This window comes from Clytia hemisphaerica, unplaced genomic scaffold (assembly GCF_902728285.1).
Source record: "Clytia hemisphaerica strain Z4C2 unplaced genomic scaffold, Clytia hemisphaerica genome assembly, whole genome shotgun sequence".
NCBI classification, from domain to species: domain Eukaryota; kingdom Metazoa; phylum Cnidaria; class Hydrozoa; order Leptothecata; family Clytiidae; genus Clytia; species Clytia hemisphaerica.
The window spans coordinates 651,261-676,846 of record NW_027104602.1 but is presented as its reverse complement, the minus strand read 5'-3'; the positions used below and the strand labels follow the sequence as shown (position 1 = coordinate 676,846).

At 36.1% G+C, this 25,586-nt stretch overlaps 1 protein-coding gene across 3 annotated transcripts in view; it reads left to right on the top strand.

Moving 5' to 3' along the window:
• LOC136824142 (uncharacterized) overlaps nucleotides 1-25,586 on the top strand; it is a 54,683-nt gene that overhangs the window by 24,100 nt on the left and 4,997 nt on the right. For 2 of the 3 annotated variants that reach the window (XM_067080306.1, XM_067080307.1), the window contains 3 exons: nucleotides 209-458; nucleotides 3,220-3,360; nucleotides 3,841-4,263. In XM_067080306.1, the coding sequence (XP_066936407.1) occupies nucleotides 401-458; nucleotides 3,220-3,360; nucleotides 3,841-4,076 (435 nt within the window). In that variant the 5' untranslated portion in view covers nucleotides 209-400 and the 3' untranslated portion in view covers nucleotides 4,077-4,263. Of the gene's footprint in view, nucleotides 1-208; nucleotides 459-3,219; nucleotides 3,361-3,840; nucleotides 4,264-25,586 lie in introns of those variants that run through there. The other variant, XM_067080308.1, reaches the window with a different exon arrangement.

The window sequence follows — 25,586 nt, the reverse complement described above, 5'->3', positions numbered from 1 at the left end:
ATGAAGCAATCCAGAGAGAAAGAATATCCCCGTCTCCTACATTTGGGTAGATGGCTATCGAAAGAAGAGTCTTCGGGTCGCCTCTTTCTGCGGTCCCAGACATACTTACTAGAGCTTTATACAGCCCAACGACCAAAATAAATTTCCCAGATTTATTCTTCTCATGTCTAGGCTTTTATTAGAATTGCTATTCTCTTTCATTTCGTAGGAAACTGATGTATGCAATTCAACCAAAACCTATCATCTTGGTCTTTATCTCAAGAACCTTGATAATTTTTTACGAGAGATATCGAAAACATACAACAATCCAAAGACAATACTGCATCATGATCATTTTGACTTGTTGTTACGCCTTGTTGCTCTGGAAAGGAAGGAGGAGAATGAGTCATTTCATGATTGTATGGAGAAGTTGTACTCAGATGCTGTCACATTTCTCAAGTTTTATCTCCAAAGAAAAGGTATGTAAATTTGATATCTATTATTCTACAACAGGCAAGACACTAATTTAGAGTATTTTTGGCCAACCCCCAGATAGTGAAATTTATAATTGTTATGGGTGCAGTTGAATTTTGCGTTTACTTTTGGACCTACCTGGAGGTTCTATAAATTAACCCATGTCCGTTCGTTCCCCGGGGGGGGGGGGGTACTAGGGTTGCGAGCTGACGGGGGGATGCCGCCCGACTTTCGAACTTTGGACCCTTACCGGGACTAAAAAGGAGAAAACAAAGGAAAATTTTGAGAATTTTACGACCCTTAGCGGGACAAATTTGACCAATTTTGACCAGATTTCGATCTTTCAGGGGGTAAAAAGTTGAAATTTTCCTATTTTTCCGACCCTTAGTGGGACTGAAATTTGAATTTCTGATTTTTCCGACTCTTAGCGGGACTTTGGAAGTCCAAAATGATGCAAAATGGTAATACCCAAAATGTGACGGATGCCTGATTTTCGAGAAAAAAAAATTGAAGAAAATTTTTCCGGCCGAAACTGCTGGTCGACCGAAGTACAATACATTTTTTGTTTAGGTTTTTTGCTTATAGCTTACAGTAGATAACACACTTTTTTGCTCAAGTTTCCATGCTTTTATCCGATTGTGTCAATCATGTTCGTTGACGAATTTAACTTTAATTCGAAAGGTCGTCATTTGTTTTATTTATTTTGGGGGTTAGGAGTTTCGCATGTAATTTCAGTCCAATCACATGCGATACAAAATTGTATGTAGATTCCAAAATATGTCTTGAAAAGGCGATGGACAATTAATTGTTAACATTACAAATACTTGCCATTGACTGACACAAAAACCTTGGGTAAAATTCTTCTCATATTTTGGCGCTTTGTAAGTCTTTGTTTTATCCAAACGCACGGGATTTTCTAATCACTTTTAACTTCTCGGAACGGTGTCGAGAAAATTCCGTGCTCGTCTAGTACGGAAAATCCTTTGCAAGAGGAGACCAAAGAAGTATAAGCCCGAAGGGCTAGAATCGAATCTCTATGGTAGGATTTGAAGCCAACAAATCCTACCAAAGTTGCGCGGCCTTGAGTGGCTCGCCTGGTTTTTACACAGATGACAGATTGAACTAAAATTTACCGCTAAATTTCGAAAAAAATATCAATCGTAAACAAAGGAATTGCTAGATTCAATCTGTCATCAAAAATACGGCGCATTTTTTAAAGCTTCACTTTTTCTTGCCTGAGAAAGGTTAGAGATTCTACTCTAGCCCTTCGGGCTTTAAACTCAATGGAGGAGACACGGATCTTGAAGCTTTTAAAAATAAATCCCGTTCTTCTCCGAAGGTTTCGAATCCAGTGTCCCAAGGGTGCTTTGCTTATGGACCAAAGGGTTGCCTAGGAAAGTGTAGGGTTGCTTTAGCTTGAAAATTAAGATTTTTTGGTCGGACTGGGAGCAATTTGGGTCGGACAATGACCGATTTTCGTCCGTTATTTTAAGCCCTTTAGTTCCGCTATAAGAGTCCGAAGGTTGAAAGTCGGGCGGCACATCCCTGTCACCAACCCTAGTACCGCCGGGCTATGATCACTACTAGCTTTGCCTGATTCACAGAGCTATATTTCTTATGAGTAACTCTTTAAAGATTGTTTCACAGTGTTCCTTAATTTTTTCGTAATGGCCAGATTGGTTGATATAACTGGTCTACTGAAAGGCCCGCATTCATGAAGACATAAAGATTTCTACAGGAACACCCTGGTTTTGGCCAGTAGTTGTAAATCTAAGCTAGAGAAAGATTGTTTAAAAAATATACCACTACTGGTGAAAACCGGGTAGTTTCCTTAGAAGTTTCCATAGTTTCCATTAACTTTCAATCCTAGGAAACTAACTGCAATTTGACCTAAGAATCGTTGATAAACAACTCAAATTACCCCCGGGGTGGGGTCAACTAGGTTTGCGAGAAAATTTAAAAATTGATCCTTTGAGAGAAAAAGTTTTGACATTGAGACCCTTTGAGAGATTTTTGTCAAAACTGTGGAAGATTTTTCCAAAAATTTGGTCAAAACTTTTGAAAATCGTGAGAAGAGAGCGAAATTCCTAACTTCAGTTGAGCTAGAATCTGAGAATGTCTGTGTGTCTGTCTGTGTGTGTATGTCCCAAAACTTTGGGGCAGCCTGGAGACTTCGAAAATTGGCGGATTTGGCTGAAATTTGGTTGTCCCTTGGGTGAATATCTGGGTGTGTTTTTTTCATTTTTCAAAAATTTTGATTTTTGGGGCCTGGGGACGGGTTTTTTTGCCAAAACGAGGCTAAAAATTTGGGGCAGCCAAGAGACTTCAAAAATTGTTCGATTTGGCTGAAATTTTGCACTTGTTCCTTGGGTGAATATCTGGGGATCTACAATTAGGGGATCTATGAATAGTTTGAAGGCACTGAAGTTGAGCTCAGTGCGTTGCGCACGTTCGACTATTTTCGATTTTAGTGATTTTGGGATCCTTTGAGAGACTAACTTATGAATTTGTACCCCTTCGAGGGACTTTTGAGGGATGAAAAAGGATACCCTTTTGACTCTTACATACCCGTCACTTGTTTTGCCTCAAAATTTGTGCTCGCGCGACGTGGAAGGAAAAAAATTGTTCTTTCTTTTGTTAGAAAATGCTTTGTAAGCAAATGGTAGCAGATACATCGATTGATGTCCTTTAATAATGTCAGTCAGGAATGCGATTTGTAGAATAACTTTTATCAGCTGTGTTTTTACAATTTTAACACCAATATAGAGAAGCCTTTCGTTTTACGTTCAAACGAGTACTGGGGTACCAGGCAACAATTAAGAGCTGGCAAAGTGATAGCTGATTGGTTAGATCCGTTGAATGGACCACTCGACCCAGTCTTTGGTGTTCTCTTATGCCCAACTGCAGGTGACTATTTCTTTCAATGTATTTTTTTTTCCAAAGCATATTTTTTCTGTCGGAACTAGACTTTTGATAACTTAAATACTTTCAAGGGATGTATACCGAGTTTATCGTTCTACATCTGCGATTTGAGCTTTACTAAGCTCATTTCAAGTCAACCGATACTTCGATTATCAGCCGGATTGAGGGAGAATCATATATGAGAGAAGGTAGAACTAACTTTCAAGGGAATTATTTTGACGAGTGGCAAAAGCCCTTAAAACTTTTTAATATTGTGAGAACTTATTTTGTCGAATGACAGGTTAAATTAGTTATTTATTTCCCTAAAAATGAAAGTTTAAGAAATTATTAGGGGGTTATTTTAGAAAATCATGAAAAACTTAATTTTGGCGACAACCAAATTCGGCCAATTCGCCATGACAGCTTTATCACCTCGACAAACCATTTGATTTTCATTCATTTCACTTGTTTTTCAACTCCAAACAGGTCGTACCGGTCCTGGGGACAGCGTTTTATTGCACAGCATTTTGTTCGATCACTCCGGACCCATCGCTTACCATTCAGCAGTTCACGATGCTTTTGGATATTTAAAAAACTATCACAACACGGGGCCTGGATACAATTATTTATCAACATGCTCAATGTTTGCAACTGAAAATCCCGCCGCTGGCCAAATTAGTGGTATTAACTTTTGGAATAAAGTTTTTATGAAGAATATTTGATATATGATGATATGAATATTTTTTTGTTCTTAATTTAAGTGTAACAAAAGGGTTTTGGTACTACAAATCGGAATTTTGCGGCACCAATTATTCGCTTTTTTCTTGTTGTATTTTCAATTTAACTGTACTTACTTTTGAAAATTCATACTTTTTAATTACCTTTAAGTTGGGCAACATTTTAATTTAGAACAGCTTTTTTTTTCTAAAATTATATCTATGTGTCTTGAAATAATTTTGTAAGGAGCTTTGACGGTGAGTTGTATTATCCATTTACCCATCCTGGATTTTGCATTGAAGAAGTTTCTCTTACAAAGGGGCTGCAACGCTAACTAGATTAAAACTCCACAAAGCTTATACTAGTATTTTTAAGTATTTTTACTGTGTGCTAAATTTCCGTGTCTAAGTTCGTCAAGACGGTATTTTTTTACTTTGGAATTTCTGGTTTCACTTCAGCTTAACGCAAAAGTGAGAGTTTTAAAGTCGAACAAAATATTTTAAGAACTCTAAGTGCGACTTAGAAATAATTTTGCAAAAATTTTTAGTGTTTCTGAAAAAGAGGGCTAAGAAATTGTAAAACGCTTTGGATATGAGTTTGTTTTCATGAATTTCCCAAGTTCCGTGTTTTTAAAGAAAAAGGTTTGTTAATTCAATGTTAAAGGAAGTTTAACTCATAGACTGAAAACCTTTTAAACGGCAATATTAAATTCTTAAAAATATTTTTTGCACTACCGAAGGGTTTAAAGTCATGTCTGCAAAGTCTAAAATTCTATCTTTAAAACGGAAATATCGACTTCCTAGAGCCAAAACAAAAATTAACGTATTTTTTTTGATTGACAGATATTTAAATATTTAAAAAATTTCTAGATGCTAACGTTTCTTTAGCCCGTTCAACTTCTCTGTCTAGTCAACTAGCAGAGAGAGTCATTCCTTGAGCGTTGCGTGCTTAAAAACTCTTTAACCAATGTAACTTTAAAATATTTAATCTAAGGCTAAAAAGCGTTAAAGATATTTCACACAACTTTAATGAGAACAATAGCGTTTAGCTGAAGATTATTAGAGATTTTGTTCTCGTCAAATAATGAAATACACGTTTTTTTTATAAGAACATCCAAAAATTTTTAAGCTTTCAGATGTTCTTAACTTTTTGAGTTTTAAACCTAAAAATATTCTCAACATGTTCTTATTTTCTACCATTTTGTGAGTATTTTTGCCTATTTTCATAAGAAATCGAGTGTTTAAGTGTCCGCAAAGCCTTAAAATGTTCTTAACTTGTTCTTAAAATTTTGGCCATCGAAGCCTTATGTTCTTATATAGTTTGTTCCTATAAAAAAAACTTGAACGATGACAGCAATATAAATACGCTTTCAAAAATGGTTAAATTTGTGGGAGTTGAATTTAAAAACTCTCTTTTTTCGGGTCTTTTCTTCTTACTCTCCTTATCTTTCGGTGTAGTGTAATTTTTTTGTATAATATTGTATCAAAAATTATCTTCATAATTTCTTAACTTTGGAAAAAGAAATCGCATCAAACGCAACAAAAATCGGTATGTATCTTTTAGTTTTCCCTTTTTTTATTAATTCTACACGAGAGAAGCGAGGTGAAGAGTATCGCAGGCCCGGCGGAACGACCTTAAAGTGGGGAGGCTGAAGGCTCAAAATGAGATAAAACTTACTAGGAATTTGAGAAAAAAATCTAGTGTGGAGGCTGAAGTCTCCCCAGTCTCCCCGCTTCCGCCGGGCCTGTATCGATAAATAAATCACGACTACGTCGAATTTCTTCTACCCTTCGGCCGTCGTCGTGATTTATCTATCGATACTAACTTCGTTAATATCTTAGCCACTTGACCGAAATCCTGTGACGCCTGAACTTTATATGAACCCTGGTGGATTTTTTTTTAATCCCGACCAACTAAAATTTTTGATCGGAGACCAGGATAGCGGTATAATTCATCAAGTTTCTGAATTCATCGATCGATCTGTCTTTTCCTTCAATATTTGTGATGTAGCGCTGTTTGACTTTAGTGTGACTTTGATGAAGCTACTTTTTTCCTCACCCAAAACGTCTGACATGCGTGATTTTCACACAAACACCAGCTTAAAATTAAAATCCATCGCCATAGGTTTTAAAAAATATACTGCTTAAAAATATTCATGTCGAATGTGGCGCAAATCTTAACCCTTTAAGTGCCGATGTCGTATATATACGACATGGGCTATATAGGAGGGCGAAGCCCTCCTGTAATGCCCAGTTTGAGTTAGAAATCGTTATTTTTGGTCGAACTCGTAGGAATTAGATTGTCCTTTATGGTCAAGCAAAAAAAAATTCAAAAGTGAGTCTTTCCAGCGAAATTTTAAGCAAAAAAGTCAAAAAAATGCAAAAAATTGACAAAAATTCACTTTTTTGAGATTCTGACCGTTTTTTGACTATTTTTGGTCAACGAGTGATCCAAGAACTTCCAAATTTGGCCCTGTTTTACTTTATTCTGTCTTCTAGTGAATTGATTTGAAATTTTACCACAGGGCACCTTTTCATCAGTTCAGTCAGGTCCGCCGAAGGCGCCCAAAAGAAAGAAGAGACTCTAAGCTATCCAACGAGCTATATACGAGCTTCTAATTCCTTCTAGATCAGGAGATATAAGCCCTTAAAGTTTGAACTAGCGATTTTTTAAAAAAAACTTAGAAAAAAGGACCCTGGCACTCAAAGGGTTAAGGCTGCATTATTAATTGCTTGAGAAAGGTTTATCCTAAACTTTGCTGGAACCTTTCATTTCTTAAGCATATTATCTATTCTATCAGCATCACCTTTGATTTAAAGAAATGCAGTGAATTTATAGCCTGAATTTGTCGCTTTGAATATGGGTGGGAGACAAGAAATTGACACATAGTGAGTATATCTGAATAATGCTATATACAAGTGTGGCGGAAGTATTGGGGTCCCTCCTAGAAGGTACCTTGTCTAACAGAGGTCTTGTGGTATATACGATTAGAGAATACATAGGCGAATCTAGCCTAGACGTCACAGTCATGTGACCGACTGCTAAAGAAACGTGGCTGTAAGAGAGATGTTTGAATAGACCTTCCAGCTTCATATGGATGAATATTAACGCGACTTTTAAGTAAAAATCTTTTCTTCAGTAGGCTCCCGGTTATTCAGACCAGCACGTTTTCGAATATTTCGGCTATTCGAAGTGCGATAACGTTCCCTTTGGATTTACTTACCAAACTCAGGCAAAAGTTATTCGAACTTTCAGTTATTTGAAGGGATTTCTATTCCCTTTGGAGCCAATCTAGGCTAAATCACCCTCAGTTATTCGAATTTTTTTTTGGAGATCGTCGAGTGAGAACATGGATATTCTGTGATCAAAACACTTTTCTCTTCTTCAAAATTAGGTTTCAATAATCATGGTTTTTTTACACTCTTCAAGCATAAGCAACTGTATCACAATCCCACACGGCCATTCCATTAAGAGTTAAAATCTGGTGGGAAAGCTATTTTTCAGTTATTCAAAAAGCGGTTTATTTAAAATAAATCCCCCTTGGAGCTTCCAATAACCGGGAGTCTATATGTATCTTAAGAAATGAAAATATAAAGTGCTTCTAAAAAAAAACCATTTTTCCAGATAAAACTGGACGGACTATAAATTATATAAGAGTTGACAAGCTGACAGACCTCCAATAATAACGTCGCGAGTAAAAATTCCTTAAAAACATCACTAATGTGTTTTTGATTAATGAATGAAGGGTATAAGGAGAAATCTATTTTAATAATGTCTAGAAAATGAGCGTTTTTAGACTAAGTATTTTATTGATGGGTCAATGAAATGAAAGCTTTATAGCACGTGTACTTTCAGTTTCTATACCTCTCAAAAATATTGACAAAATAACTGATCTGGGGTCAACATTCTTTTGATAAAGGGTTAACTTGATACTGACATCGTTTTGGCTCTGATGATACTACGATTTTTTTAAAGTTGTATAAAGAGGACTTTTAATAAAAAAATTTCCAGTTAAAGGAGAAGTAAGCTCTTTGCTACGCTTCTTTGTTAAATTTCTAAGAAGTTCCTGGCTGGTTTGTGAATACTCAAATTGCAAATTCTAATAAATTCGGAAGAACGAAAATTGAAGATTTGAAAAATCGTAAGATTCGATATAAGCCTTACATGGGTTTGGGTTTTCGATCCAAAAATCACACATCGGCCATTAGATGACCTGATAACAGCTAGTCATAATTTTCTTACGCGCACGGTAAACCTCTGAAGGCGCTTGAAAATTAACCATCTGATGAAAATAGTCCTCCCGCGGAAAATTCTACAACGCCAGAAAGTCAAAAATTAAATTTTCCTGATATGTTGCCTATTTTTAAACACAATCACGCAACTTTGTTGTCATTCCTAGTCCTTTTAGACGAGCGCGGTCCTTACGATTTTTAGATAGCATATTCGTCAGATTGTTTTGTTTTCACTCATCCCTTTAGAGCTTCAGCGTGGTCAGCAGAAAACGATTACAATCTGATCTTATGTTACCATTAGAGAGATGATACTTTGACATTTTGGTGCCCTAAGAGTGATTTTTCTTAGGGAGAGATCAGTTGGACTTTTTTCTTTTTTTTTTCTTTTTTTTTTTTATAGTATATGTAACACGAACAAATAGTACAAAACTAAGGGTTCCTAACCTCCCGCAAAAGGACCACCAGATCATACCGCCAGGAGAAAGAAGTTGGACTTTTGTAGGTGTGAAGGAGGTTCGCTTATCGCTCGCACGCACCCAGTGCTCAATATACCTGATACCTACCTTACTTAATTACACGTTTTTTATATAAGAACATCCAAATTTTTTGAAGCCTTCGAATATTCTTAACGTGTTCTTATTTTCGCCATTTGCTGAGCATTTATGTCCATTTTCCTAATAAGAAATTAGGTGTTTTGGAGTCCGCAAAGCCTTAAAATGTTCTTAACTTGCTCTTAAGATTTTGGTCGTCGAAGCCTCATGTTCTGCTATAGTCTGTTCTTATTAAAAAAGCATGTAGAACAAAGTTTCTCAGGTCAGTAAAGTACTGTAACTTTTGATGAATTGAAATTTCGAGCGTCGAACCATATCAACCATATAAATTAAGGTTTAAACACTTCGAAAGTCGTTAAAAGACGTAAACTCAGTTAAGCTTTAAAATTCTTTATGCAATAAAAAAAATATCCTAGAGAAAGAAATTCTTAAAAATTCACTAGTACTAAGTAAAGCTAAATCACACCACTCGTCAAGTGACGTCATCGTAGAGAATTTGATAAATGCTTATACTTTAAGCTCTTTATTATGTACTGTAATTAGCTCATTAAAGATCGTTAATCCAGGGGTAATAGAGTTTAATGAGTTTGAGTAATCTTGATAAATGATTCAATAATAAGCTGCTTTTTTTTCACGGATTTACATTATTAACTTCGAATTCGTTTTTGAAGATACAGTTTTATCAGATTTCATAGTTTTACTCACCAACATTGACAGAGCATGAATGCGACATTTTGACCCAGGGGTTACTAGCTTCAAATCTGTAATGAAGAGTCACAAACAAAGTCGATTTCTTGTACAATGAGTTGATCAGAGAGAAATGATAGTCAACCTTTGATGCGCCGCATCCCCTGTCAGGTTCAACTACCCTTGTGCGTGAAGTTGAAAATGTTTTGGTTGAGCCCGCCAATCCCCGAAAACGAGGGCTCAAGGCTACCAGGCCTCCTGCTGCAAAATCCTTGACACAGTCTTGCAACATTCTGTAATCTAAACCTTACAGATGATGAAGATCTTCCCCATCTCCAGAGCTTTAATGAAAATATCTGCTCTTGATGATAAGACTGATAGAGGCTCTTGGGCCCCTGGGTTTAAGACCAATGTCTGAAATTTGACATTTCTTCAATGACTTTTAATTGAACAAAGATGACAAACTTCTGATAAGAAAAATTAGAATATCTAAAGATATCCCCTTTTGAGAAATTCTCCCGAAAATAGTTAAGCCATTTAATACCTAACTTCAAAACAAATAAAAAAAATCTATTGAAATTTAATACATGCTATTTAACATCCTGGAGTCAATTGCTTAGGCTACTTAGCATATGCTAGTATGCCAATATTTTATTATACCATTTAGATATTACATTACGTTGTTAATTTTTGGATTGTCTCCAGCCTTTTCCAATCATTGCAAAACTATGCAGACCTTCTTGTTTAATCAACAAAAAAAGAGTAAATGGGTCGTACGGGTTTAACGGTGTGACGGTATTAGCTCTTTTTCCGTCGGTGTTTTGGCGTTTGAAGAAAATAGTGACAGTGTTTAGGTGTCAACATACAATGAAAGTCATAATATTTGATAAAAAAGGGAAATTCCTACGAAATCTTATAGCCACAAACGATTTGGAAGCGCTTTAACTTAGGTTGGAAGGGTAGAGTTTTAGAGTCCGAGGATTTAAAAGTTCAAGAATGGTCCAAGGGCTCAGAATATAGCCTTGAAGTCTATAAACCCCTCTCAAATTGAATTATTCAATTAGATTTAACAAATAGCCCAAAAGTGACTTTCTCACTCGAACTTTAAATTGCTAAAGACGAGGAATTAATCAAAATTCTGAATATATTTTGACCGATATTGTAGGTGTGACAAAATAATGACTTTTAGCAATTTTTCTGCAGTGTTGACGGTGATCCACAAAAATGTGACGGTGCTTCAGTGTTCGCGACACCTTTATTCATGTAAGCCCCTCCGAATCGATAGAAAAATCATTATATCATTCAAATTAAAACCTGTTCCAAACTTACTTTGTTTTGTTACCTGACAAGACCTGCTTTCAAAAAGAAGAAATGGTTCTTCCAATTCTATGATATTTATTTGGAATTAAGCATAATTGTTTATTATCATGATCAACAGATATTCGAACGACATCTCCAGCATAATTCCTTTGCTGTTTAACCCGGGGGGGGGGGTACTTAGGCAAATGGAGGGTACGGGTATGTGCCGCCCTTAAGGGTACCTTTTTTGGAAAAAACAGAAAACCAAATTTCAGTCCAACTAAGGATCGGGAAAATAGGAAAAATTTCAACTTTTTGCAACTTTTTACCCCTAAAAACATAGAAATATGGTCAAATTTGTCCCAAAAAGGGTCGCAAAATTCACAAAATTTTCCAATTTTTCTTCCTTTTTAGTTCCGCTAAGGGTCCGAGGGTCAAAAGCGGGCGATACATACACGTCAGCTCGAAATCCTAGCACCCCCTGAGCTGTTTATGCTTTCCGTCTTGTCTGCCTCATATAGAACGTCAAATTAAAAGAAATCGAAATAAAGATGTCGCGACATTTTTTTAATTCTGCAGATGCATCTTTGCTTTCTTGTAAGGACCTAATTTCAAAAGTTCTTCGGATATCTCTTTCATCATTGATTTTTTTAAAGATAAACTTACAAATTCTGGTACTTATCAGGCTCAGAGTTTAACGTCTTCATCATCAGTCGACTTTTCCATCCAATCCTTGACCCTTACATTCAAATTGCACTTGTCCTCGTTTAATGTATAACAGACCCGCTGGGACCCAGCCCTGGAAAATTCGACGAAAATTTCTGGAAGTTGAGCCCCACTGGGAAATTAACTTTAACTTGATCCTTACTCCAAAACCATCCCCACTGGAATTTTTAACCTTGGAACAATAGAATTTCCATCCCCATTGGGACTTCAATAGGAATTTTTATCCTGAGAAAAAAGTTCCATCGAACCTGTGAGACAGGGGTGTTTTAATTCAAACTCACAACAATACAATTCTCTGTAAATTTTGAGATAATCCATTAAAAGCTCACGGGGGTACTATCCTTGCCGTCCGATGGGGCTGTGCTTCTGAGGTTCAAAAACGCCCAAGTACCCCCCCCCCTCGGTGGAAACTGATGCTATTGATTGAAAAGGTTTTTGTACTGATTTCATGAAATTCGGCAAACTTTCTAAGAGTGCCTCTAAATCATGGGTAATGAACCTGTGAAAGTATTTATGATGAAAGCTAATCATTTCAGCCAATCATTAGAATGTAATGACTTGTATACTGATTTTAATTAGCAGCACACATGGCTGTGGTTGAACGGTCTGTTTTGAAGTGGTCATGAATAGAAAATTTCTTGAGACGTTCTGACTAAAATTTTCGGTTTTTTTTTCACCTTCGTTTCTTCTTGAGTTCTTTCAGACCATGTTCGCAAGTGACGGTTCCGTTTGGCTCCGAAACGGAATGAAGCCATTCTATTGGTTAGAAGTGACGTAACACTTGAATCTAACCAATAGAATGGCTTCATTTTGTTTCGGGGCGCAACGGAACCGTCACGTGAGAACATGGTCTCATTCATTTGAGAAATTATGCGCGCCTCTATGCTGACAAAGCAGAATGAACAAAAGATTTGTGCTCGCACGGCGACCAAATGGGAGAAATTCGTTCTTTATTTCGTTTAAGAATGCTGTGTGTGAATCGTACTAGATACGTTACATAATATCCTTTGAATATTTCTAGGTTCAGAAAATATCATTTTTACTGAACTTTTGATCAAAACTACTGTCTATCTTCTAGTTTAAGATAGGAAGCTGAGGCCGTGCTATAATGGTGGATAACTCAGAGGTCATTTGCAAACCACAAACGGGGTCAAAAACTCGTCACTAAGGTCAAATCGCTCACGCAAAATGCCTTATAACATAACGACTTAGTAAAAATGGGAATAATAGTTGTCGCGCGTAATCTTGATGGGGACCAATACACCTTTACCGCTCTCTGGTACCGTGAAAGCACAGTCAAAAATATATATTTTAAGCTGGCCGACGAATCGAGATTCTATTCATCGCGCAATCAACGAAGACAAAGTAACCATGACGACCATCCAAGATTTGGATGAGCGTCATAGTCGATATTTTTATTCCCGTCGTGAAACACAACTTACAAAAAGTATCATGCTTTGTAAAAAGATTCAGTGGGCGCGTTCACACACTGAAATTTACTAATTCTATCAAAGTTAAACAAAGAGATTTATAATGGATGAAACACTTGGTTTAACAGTTTCTTGTAGGTTCACGGATCTATTGTAACACGGAATTGATTTTGCTTAAGGCTTCTCATTGGTTGTTTTTTTATTGGAGTTGATTTACATGTGATTGGTTGCTATTGGTACCATACTCACTTGAAATCCGCATTTGTTCTAATGGTTTTACTCAATACTGCATTCATCTTACACATCAACAACACCGTTTGCACTATTTCTAATTTTTTCCTCAGTTCATTCATTTTTGAAATCATAAAACCTTTTGTTCACTGCACGCATTCTTTGTTTATGCTTCCTTAATAAAATCTTTTGTTTTAAGGGAAGCCTCTACCCTACCCTTAAGACAATAGAGCTTACGACTCTTAATTAAGGAAGATCGATTAAAAATTACAATAATACGCGTTCGACTCTTTGTTAAATGCACGTTCTGTATTGTAGTCAACAAAAGATTCTCCTAACTACATTTTTATTAAGGAAGGTCTGTAGTGTGAACACGACCAGTGATAGAGAATCATAACATAAAGTCTGTCTATTATTTCGATTCAATTTAAAGTGACATTTCCATAATTAAAAGTTTAGTAATTACTGTTATACATTTGGGGATCATGTAAAAGATTTCTTTCGAAATAAACTCATTTCAACTACACTAGGAGGTTTCTGGGGAATTCGTAAATAGTAAACTGCATACTGATACAGTCTGCTAGACATTAATATGGTAATATTTGCTCTTCATCCTTGATTTTTTCTACAGTGATTAGATTGACACATGCGCGATAAAATTTCTATTATTTGTCTTCAGAGGTTACTATTTTCTTTGAAAACTTAACCTTTGATACTCAGGGTAGCTCTCTGGAGCACTGGCCGAAATGACGGAGATTGCCAAAATCGTTCATATTTGACCCTCTAGCCCGAATAGGTAGTTGGAAAGTTGTTTTGTTTTACAAATTATAGAGGGTATTTTAGAAAATTTTACTGCGAAGGGGATAAAAGAACTAGTTTGTTCTAATAATGAAAGATGGGAAGATCAAATTAGCGAGTGAGTTCACTGTATATAGCAGCCATTTCACGGTCATAAGGAATCATGGGTAATCAGTATCAACGCGCTAAGATAACGACTTTCTGTTGATCAATTTTTTTTTTGCGTCAAAGCAATTGGAAGCCGTCAAATGGCCCAGAATATGAACTCTACAGTGCTAGTTTTTAATAACAGCCCGTTTGGAAAATCTTTCATTTTCGAAGGTCAAATGGATTAAACCCAATATAGAAATCAAATGAAGATAGAAATTTAGTAGAATTTAATAAGATAATCAGGATTCTTTCTTGAAATTAAAAGCTTAAACGCTCTAGGAAGTTTAGGGGACATTTTTTTATAAACTAAGAATGGCTAAAAGGCATCGGCCCATTTCATCAGGGTCAAATAGATTATGGCTAATATGAAGAAGAAAAAATTTAGAGAGGGTTTATATTAGATAATCGTGATGATAATCTTAATGGAAAAATGAGCGTTGTATTAAACTTGGGAAATCACATCTATAAGGAAGGTTGCTTCTAATTCCAACTAATCTCACAAATAATCTGATTTTAGTATGAGGTCTATGGGGTTGTTAGTGAAATGTAAAGATTTTAATACCAAGGACATTGAAGTTCTTTATGATTGAGAAATCGTTTTAATTAACGTGTTGTATACCTTTTTTTGATTGATTAAATTTATTCATTAAAACGCACCATTTTGGTTATTACTGAATTGGAATAGAGTTCAAACGGTTTAAGTAATGCTAAATCTCTTATTTTTAAGGGTCTATAGAGAGCGTATAGTAAAGGACGGAATGTTTAGAATGGTATAGCGTGTTGAGAAAGTGATGTAAAAAGGATACACACCTCCTTAGGCTGTTCGTTTTCTTGATATTGGACTGAGTTTAAAGTCAAACACAACTTGATAAAAGTGGATTGGTAATGAAGTTACCTGTAGAATAATATTGTAAGTTAAACTTTATAACTTTATTTTTCTTCTCTACGAATCCTTTGAGGTTTTCGGAATTTTATCGTTGATTCAAACCTCATTCCCTGCTGAATATGATCAGCTTTTTGACTATATGAAGGAGCCTACAGAACAGTACTGCAAGTTAAACTTTATGGGATTATTTCAATCCTCTACGAACCCTTTGGTTTTTGCCCTCCAGCATGTGACTGTCTGTGGTGCTGTATACCCGTTTTTGTAAAAGCAGCACTTTATTAATCCAGGTTCATCTTTTGAAGAAACGGTGCCTCGTAACGACTATTGCTATGTCACTGGACCTTAGGCTTTCTTTTTTAATCTTAACGTTGATTCTTTTTTTCTTTGTCACAAATTTCTTAACACACTTTTTAGTACTACTTGTAAGCAGGAAATGGACTCTTCTATATAGAAGGACTCTGTGAATATGTTGGATGGGGAATATGTAATTGTCAGACTCAGTAGTAAGGCACCGGGCATTACGCTCTTTAAGCCAAATCTCCGGTAAACGGGTCTTGACCTAGTCTGAATTGCAGACCTATACAAACCCCTGAGCATGAGCATGAATCCATTAGTGGATCCAATATCCCGGATACCCCATATACTTTAGGCGTACAAACTTTCGCGAGCAGAAACTTTCGCGAGGACGAAAAATCGCGAAATTCACGACATTTACTTTCGCGAATTTAACGGAAAAATATATTTCGCGAGCATAAACTTTCGCGAATCAAGACGTAGAATTGAGAATTTTCACATGAAAAATGACTTAGAGAGACAAATACTTCTTGGATTGGTTTGAAACATTTGTCCTTTGACTTATTAGTCTTATAGCAGGCTAAAAAGTGCCATAAAAGTTACATTTTATTCAAAGTTTGAAGATTTACAAATTATCTATTTTGTCAAGAATTTTTCGCGAGCATAAACTTTCGCGAATGGCCGGCCCTTCCTAAAATTTTTAAATACATTTACTTTCGCGAAAAGGGCCAAAATTCGCGAAAATCGCGAAAGTTTCTGCTCGCGAAAGTTTGTACGCCTAAAGCAAATTTTACCTTCCAACATTAACAAATTAGTTAAAACACCAAGAAGTCGAACCTTACAAGTTATAAAGTACATCATTTAACGTATATCCTGTCATTTGCCTACACGGTATTTGTTAGACGATGTTATCGTCCGTTATAGTAATAGTAAAGGCGGAAAGATATTGTGGTATGGCGTTATGGTGGTGTACGGAAAAAAAAAATCGGCGGGAGAGTTTCGAAAAAGACTGGCAAACTCTACCAGCTGTAAACTCTTTTCGGCAATGAAGCCCGTTTGCAAATTTTTTTTTGGCTTTGAGGTTATTTCTTAGATAGTGATTTGTCTTAGACTATAGTCTAAGTATTTGTTAAAAAAAAGGAAGGTGCCGCGTAAGCACAATTTTTAAAAGTTCTTTTGTTAATTCTGCTTTGTCACAATGTCAACATAAGAGAGGCGTGCCTCCTTTCTATATTTCTATTATACGCTTAGAAATTCGGTTCTTTGAGCACTTTATAGACTCTGTTTAGGAGCAAGATCTGCTTCTCCACTCACCACAAGCGATTATTAATAGCTCAACACTCTGGGCTCTGCTGATGACAGTAGCAGTCTATGCTCGCTTACCTTTGCGACTTTTTCGAATGTTTCGAGCCCAGGTTTTCGGGCTCTAAACATTCAATTTTTGACGTCACTTTAAACTTTCGAAGCTCCTACAGTAGCAAAAAAATCGAATTTGCGTCAATACACTTGAAATGCTTCTATTTTTCGAAAATCATCAAAGTGGAACCACTGGCCTTTATATATCCCTGGAACAAGCTATATCCGCCATCTTTGATCGAAGTTTTTTTTTGAATTGATACCCGTAAAGAAGACATTGCAGTGTTAAAAATTAACGTCTAACGTTGCTACATCATCAAAAGTTTTCGAGGGAAAGTAGATCTAGCGCTCTCGATACATTTACACCGCTATTGAGTAATGCCGCCATTAGGACACCACCTTTCAAAGAATTCTAATCAAAGATTTTGCTTGGCCGGGATTGAAAAACTTGGTCCAGGGAATATAAAGGTCAGTGACCAAGAAACGGAATGAAAAATCCTGGCTTTTGGTGAGGTTCTCGCTAGGATCGATTCAGTGAAGAAGATTCAAACCATAATCAGAGAGTAATCTCAATTTTCTGTTTATCGCAAACTTTGCATTAGCTCATCGGGAGGGAATGTAGACTAGAGTCTACTTTTGGCTGAACTTTGCTTTTTGATAATTTTTTTATGACGCTGAGTCCAGTGAAGTAGACTAGGAGCGTTTGGCGAGGTCGCCGCCATTTTGACAGAAAATGTTAAAAATCCAAATAACAATAAAACTACTTGGAGTTGAAATATATAATCAAAAATGAGAAACAAACACAATTAACAGATTTGCAATCCCTTATTCTCAAACAAAAAAATTGTTTCATACTGTTTTTACCTTCCAAAAACAACTAAAATCTGGCGGACTGTTTTACAGTCCGCCTAAGCAAAAGCATATTACCATATACTACCGGGCCACTTAATCGCGTCATCCAGTCTATAAAAAAAGCTTTAAGTGGACTCCGGGCTAGAGGGAATGCAGTAAACAAGTTTAAAAAACATCATAGATATAAATCTACGAATGATAAAAAATCATGATATACCCATAGCATGTTATACTCATTAAAAACCATAATAGCTCCCTCAATTATAGGCAGGCACTTTATAATTGCTAATTTTCATGTAGATTTCAAAAGAAGGTCGGGACAAATCTAGCATTTTAAGTGATAAAAGTGATTCTGATTGCGCATTTTTATCTCGGAAAACATTTTTTTTCAAATAAAGGGGGTTGCATATGATCAGTTTCGTGTTCATTTCGAAATTTCTTCCGCCGCGAGAAAGACACTATGGATGTTTTAACTTGCCGATGTGTGCTGTGTAAGAATTTGCATAAAAAGGATTGGTTATGCGTTTATTAGATTTTACGTATTCATGATATGCACCATTGCAATGTCTTCTGACATTACATCACGGACCCAATAGCTGATTGGTTGTAAGTAACGTAAAATCAGTCAATACGTTACTTTCAACCAATAAACTGTTCGGTCCGTAGAAGACATTGCAATGGTCATATCATGACATTATGCGTCATTTTGAATAAGAGCTGGAAATTTCCATGTTTTCGGGTATGATTTTGCCCTGGTAGAGTTGGGAATTTTCATAGCAATATTAAGATGAGAAGCCGATTTGCCAAGAATTTAGCTTCGTATCAATAATAGTTAGGAGTTAATTCATCTAATGTTTCAAGCTCACCCAAATAGATACTTATACGCATGCGTATTTTATCGTTTTTTAAACCGCTAGATGTTAAATAGCGTAAAGTACAAAAAGTAATGAATATGTAGGGGTGGTAGTCACTGACCAAGGTGATATGTCGTTCTTTGATAGTTAGGGTTAGGATTTGTCGTTCTTTTTGTCGCTTTTTAATAGTTACTTGTCGCTCTTTTTAAATGGTCTGGAAAAGTTAGATGAACAGTCTCTGAGTTAGCTTTTTGCGCAAGTAAAAGTTAAACCCGACATAGTTGTCCGTGAAGTATTTGCTAAAACGTGGATTCAGATAATTTATTGGATTTGGTGAATTTTTGGTTCTTCTCAGATCAAGGGAAGATTAAAGCTATATTTCCCTTAGCAGCTTCTTTGTCGTCTCTAGACAATGTTTTGACGGTTAGCTTTTAGACTTCTTAAAAATTGGCACGGGTTTGAGATGAGTTTTAATAAGATTTGTAAAGCTTGGTGATGGATCCAAAGTTAGTAAACAGAATAACCTAGTCTAGTTACACGTTTTTTATAAAAGGAAACTTTATAAGAACATTAGGCTTTGATAGCTAAAATATTAAGAACAAGTTAAGAACATTTTTAGGCTTTGCAAAGTCTTAAAACACCCGATTTCTTAGGAAAATGAACAAAAATACCTATATAAAGGTGAAAATAAGAACATTTTAGACTGAAAACTCAAAAAGTTAAGAACATTAGAATGCTTGAAAAAATGTTTTTATAAAAAACGTTTACTTCATTGACGTAATAAACGAAAATTCGAAGGACGGATTTGGAAAAAATCGACCGTATAAATCGATTCTACTTTAATTAATACGATAAGGCGATAAACATACACTACAACCTATACATAGTTCTCAGTCAAAACAATCAAATTAAATTATAAGGCTTAAAACATCTCTAAAAAAATTTGAAAATGTCGAATAGCGGCGGCGGTAAGGTTTGATGGAAGATATATTTTGTATACATTGCTATGTTCAGGTATGATCGAATAATGTGAAAATAGGCCCTTCATGCGCAGTAGGAAACGGATTGTAACCGCATATATCGAGATCGGATTTGCCCGCATGATATGCACTTCAAAAGCCGTTGCGTTCTTTTACATTTCAAGCTATGTGATATGATGATTACTTCATCACAGTTCTCCAACTCAATCGTACTCAATACATACCCTTATAGCTCCCTCTTTATTAAAACAGGTATTCCTTTATACATCCATTTTTTCAAAATACGTTTGTAAATTAAGAGTTATGTTGTTATTGATGCAGCAAATGTTTGGTTGTCTTAATTAATGAAGGAATGTGCCTTATATTAATAATATATTAATTGAAAGTCATGTTTTTGACATACACTTAAAATGGGCTTATATGCGAGTTTAATAGAAGTTAATCATATAGACAGGCCGCCCCAAATGTTTTGGGAGCTTTCCACGATGTTGTAATCTCGTGGTGTAATACTGTGCTTGTTAAATGGGACAATTAAAGCCAAATCTATAATCATTGAGGAGTTGTTTTTTGAGGACAGAGATAAGTAAGTATAAAAGGTCAAAAGTTCATTGATGAGATTGTTCATAATCAATTATTGGAAGGTGGCCAAATATTTTATCTAAGCATCGGATTGATTGCTTTTGGTGAAAGGTTGTTTTGAAGCAATGTATTGCAATTAATCGCAGTGAGAAGTGATACAGGCAAATAAAGCATACCCTACACAACGCTGGATCTATGTTTATATAACGTTATATGAACGTTAAATAACCATCAGATAAATTGTCTTTAAACGTCTATACGTAGAGTACGAACCGGCCGTGGATAGAACCTTCGATCCTGCGTGCCGTAGCCGAATGCTCTACCTTTAGACTAGTAAAAGTAAGTAAATTTGCGACCGCACTCGGAGGCGACCCGAAGGCTCCTCTTTCGATAGCTTTCTACCCGAAAGTAGTGGAGGGCGCCACTCTTTCTCCCTGGATTGCTCCAATAACCCTTGATCCTTCTCTTATTTGCTGAGAGGCATCAAGTAGCCTTTTGAGAATCTTTGGTATGACCCGGCTTGGGGTTGAACCCACAACCTTGCGCACCGTAGCCGGATGCACTACGGTCGCTGTACCTTTACCGTTACTCGCCATTAAACGGACATAAAAATGAGCGCCGTGAGCCGTGAGCCGTAGCTATCCCGCTACAGTGCTTAGTGAAGTCAATGGTAGTCGATATTAATCTGCTTACTTTAGAAAAGGTTTGGAAGTGGGGAAATTTTACGTCGATTTGCAACTTTTTCTATGGGTGTGGCAGCTTTAAATTAAATATTTTAACGGTTTTCACTGTTAATCCTCTGTGATTCTCATCTACAACTTAAAATAATATTTTCATCACTCATTTGTAGTGTATAAATACAGACCAGAGTTTTTTTTTCTAGCTCGAACCTCTTATAATCAAATCTTTGTTATAAATATACATCGAAGTAAAACATCGAATCTTTTTCTCGTAGAGAATTCCTGAACCCTTGAAAATCGAATTAGAGAGAGTCAGCTATATCATAATGACGAGTTTTGATTTGATTCCATTAAACGCTAGATTGGATTTGGATTGGATACAATCTATCAAGCTGGTATTCAATACAAACAATCTAATTTTTATGGCTTAAAAATCAGATATTAATCTCCCAGATTATTCCTATTTTGTCTATAAGCGCCTGCATTTTATTTAAAACTAATCCGGTAAATTAAGATTGTATTAGACGAAAAAATTGATACTTTGTCGTGTAATACTCTTTTATGATACCCTATTAACTCATCCTTACTTAACCTTACTTAATCGAATTTTTGATGCTCTGTTTAATATGAAGGTGAAAGTATTGATTTTCTGATCTCTTTTGTTTTTAACTGGCATAGTTTTGTCCATAGAAACCCCTTCCTGGTTTTAACAGCATAAACAATATCGTACAATGCGGGTATGTGCCGCCCTTAAGAGTATTCCTATTGGAACCTGGAAGTCCCTGAAAGGGTTGGAATGATTAGAACATTTTGAATCTTAGTTCTAGTTAGGGTTGGAAAAATAGGGAAACTTCAACTTTTTGCTCGAACTTGGTCAAATTATTAAAAATCAGTTCCAATAAAGTTTGTAAAATTCGCAAAGTTTTCCTATTTACCCTCCTATTTTAGTCCTGCTAAAGGTCAGAAAGCCGAAAGTCGTGCGAAACATACCCGTTCTTCCCTTAGGGACTAGCAGCAAAAACACTGAGTTTCATTCCCAGCCTGGAGGGAATCCGAAATTCAGCAGCCATTGACTACCAAACTATCATTACATGGCTAGTGCACGGGGAGGGTCACACATTTATGAAGTCCGGAGTTCTTTAAGCCATCGTAGGCAAGAAAAAGTGAATATCGCAAGAAACATAGTTAGTATTGTTTTCGAAAATCCGCGAAGCTTCTGATTGGTTAAGCGCTGGAATTCTATTATAACGTTACGTGACCTAGGTAGGATTTCTTCTTTCACTTCCCAAAAAGTTAATAAGTGTACACCGCCCGCATTTTTACCTTTTTTAGACTTTATACACGTGAATGCATATAATTCAGTTAAATCTCTTAATAATCTCCAAGAAAGCTTCCAGTTTGCAAAGAAAGTGACATCTCGTAAATGATAAATCATGGGAAAAATCAAAATATAATAGCCGCATTCTTTTTCACCGTCCAACATGATAAATCTATCAGATTGTTGCAGAAATTTTCTGTATTAGGGTATTCTGTATTATATGGGACAAATGAAAGGAATGCACGCTATCAGTTATCTTTTCTAAATACTTCACCTAGATAGAGTCTATTGCGCGATTAATATCAGCGTGTCAAGAATAGAGGGGGAGGTCTGTGTCTGTCTTTTATCTACTAGATTTCTTGTCGTTCGTCTTTATAAAGATCCGAAAATTCAATATCTGGCATTATTCTGGAATAAACTTCTTTTTTTCAAATGCTAGGCAGTTTTCTTTTTATCATTTCTTTGTATATAGTTATATAGTGTATGCGAGCTAAAAAGTCTAACATTGCACAGTCGTTCGTAGAGAGGCATGCTATGAAATTCTTTTCATACATCAAGCTCAATGGATAGGTAGGCAAAATTTTTCATATTAAACGCCACGCTATATCTAATTTTTAATTTTCTTATTTTATATTCTTGTGAGATTGGCTTTAAGAGGCTTGTGTGTACCGATTTTTTTGATTGCATTCTACAAGTCTGTACGCAATCAGCTGATGTAATACTAGAGATTTTAAACGATCGATCGATTGGTATATTTGAATGCTTTTACATCAAAGACTTCCTTGATTAGAATCGAAGGCTTATTGTGACTCTAGGGTATATTTTGCTATAATTCAGACTTTGTGCCCTTCCTGTCTACGCTACTGGATATGAAATGGAACAGCTCATTCATTCTGGTTTTCATTTGTCTAGTTACTTTAGTGATAGAGTTTTAGGGTTAACTTTCGGGATGCGTTGCGAGATGAATCTTTCAGACTTCCATCTAATAAGATTACTACGGAGCCACACCCTCTTTTATTACTGATGCACCAAATCATAAAAAAGGTCGCTAAAATTTTGACTGCTGTCATTTTAACATGTTATACTATACTGTATAGGTCATTTGACAGTCGAAATGGATCATGAGTAATCAGGACTGTTCGCGCCTCCATAACGGCTTTCTGTTGGCTAGGTGGCGTAAAAATCTTCAAAATCTTTCAAAACTTTGGACCAATAGTAGGTCGTCATTAGCGCGCAGTGGTCCTGATTACCCATTACGCTTTGCGACTGTGAAATGGCCTATTAGGGTTTTGATTTTTCAAAACCAATCATCTCTCATTAAGATGACTGGCTGATCTGAGTAGATTCAGAATTTACGACGGAGAGTCTTTATTTCCTTATAAGGAGTGTAGCTAAAAAAACACGCTCTGTCATAAATCTTGAAACTCCTTCCTTAGGTCCGCTACTGGAAGAACCTTGTAGTATAGTAGAGTCTCTTTAGCTCAAACATCTTTACTCAAATGTCCTCTTAATTCGAACAATTTTTCTCGTCCCTTCAGTTAACAATGTCTAATAAACTTTTACTCCATAACTCGAAACTTCACTCGAACAAATTTGTATTCCTCGCGCGTGTTCGAGTTATGGAGATGTACTACTTATATTACTACTGTATTACTTATTCAGCTCAGCGAACAGTGTGTATAAAGCACTACCGCGTAAGTAATAAGTTATTAATAATACGTAATCTGGAAATAAGAAAACAGATTAAAGTTCTGATCCACGCAACCCTGTCATTTTGGTATGCCTGATATTTTCTTCCAACTCTCTATGATGACATAACAATTTCTTTTTTCGTTTATCCTCTATGTTTCGTTATAATTATTAGTCTGACGATACAGTGGAGTCTCTAATTCGAGGTATGAAGGTTCGAGTTAAAAAGTGTATAATCTGCTGCTGCGCATCGCTAAATTACCGTATGTATCATTTAAAGTATAAAATTTCAAAGTAATTTGCTCTGATACCCTTCTTTTTCATCGCTGGGAAAACTTCTCTCATCAGTTGTATAATCTTAGATGCAAATGCTTAGGTCATTATGTATTTTGCAGACTGAAAGTTGACCGTAGACAGGGCTCCTGCTATGACATAACGACATGGGTTAACAATGTTTTGACTCGGGATTGTCTAGACCACTCGGAAAAGATAATCGCAAAGCAAACTAAAAGAAGATTAAAATTTTGATATTTGAATGAATTTTACTAATACTTTTAAATCGGCTGAACCGGAAATATTGTTAAACATTGAATACCTATATCTTAGTGCTAGACATAATTTTTGAAAGTTATATATCTCTTTAACGTAAGACTTATTCAAATCAGGAAACCGTCCCTTGATGCGATTTCCAATCAAAACTCGATTAGATTATAAAGGAAATTAGATATACATTTGGTTGAGTTTAAGTCAGGTATTCAATCGTAAGTAAGTAAGTCTGCGACCGCAGTCGGAGGCAACCCGAAGACTCCTCTTTCGACAAACTATCTACCCGAAGATGGCGAGGGCGCCACTCTTTCTCCCTGGATTTCTCCCCTTACCCATGTTCCTTCTCTTAATTGCTGAGCATCAAGCAGAGAGGTATCAAGTACCATTTTGAGAATCTTTGGTATGACCCGGCTGGAGGTTGAACCCACAACCTTGCGAAAGGTCTGTCTATCCAGGGAGAAAGAGTGGCGCCCTCCCCTACCAGGTAGATAGCTATCGAATAAGGAAGGCTCGCTTACTTACTAACATACTATAATTATATCAGTGCGGAGGATTGTGTTTGTTGTGAAAAAGTCCATCGGAGAAATGCCAATATATAATCTTTCGGAGTGTAATGTATATTGGGAAAACATATCCACTTTGGGAATTGTCCATGTACAGTCGGGAAATTGTTCGTCTGAGCAAAAGTCCGTTTGGGAAAATTGAAAATGCTCTATCGCGGCACTTACTCAGGCCGAGTAAAACTTTCTGTCTCAGTGCCACGATAGAACGGGAGATGATGTATATTTCAGCTGCATTATATCGATGATTATTTTTATGATCAGTAAAACCTAATACTAATTCATTACAAAATATATCGATATAAATGGTCTACTATTGATATGATACAGTACTGATGAAAAGTGGAGATGGACTGCTGTAAATCTGTATCAATTCATGTTTCAGATTTACCTCGTCCCCATGCCTAATCTCCCCCTGGGATCGACTGCGGCTTCAGATTGCTCGAAATGACCTATACTGTATGTATCAAAAATAGAAAATTCAAAATCTTCTTTTTGATGTCAAAGATTTGACAAACAATAGACTCGTGATATACTTAGACTTTCCTTGCACACTTTTTCTATAAAAATTCATATTGATATTTAACACGTTTTATCAGCTTACCTAAGTATTTCCGATTCACAGTCGCTCAAAGTCTCTTGACATGCATTCGAAAATCTCTTTACTTGCGTCTACCCTTAGTCTTGTTTTTGTCCTACAAAAAGTCAAATATTTTTTTTTGAATGATTTTTTTTTAATTCATTGAAAAAAATGTAGATCCAATTTGTCTTTTCTTATAAACAGGAAGGCATCAGCTTTTGTTAGTTATTAGGGAGC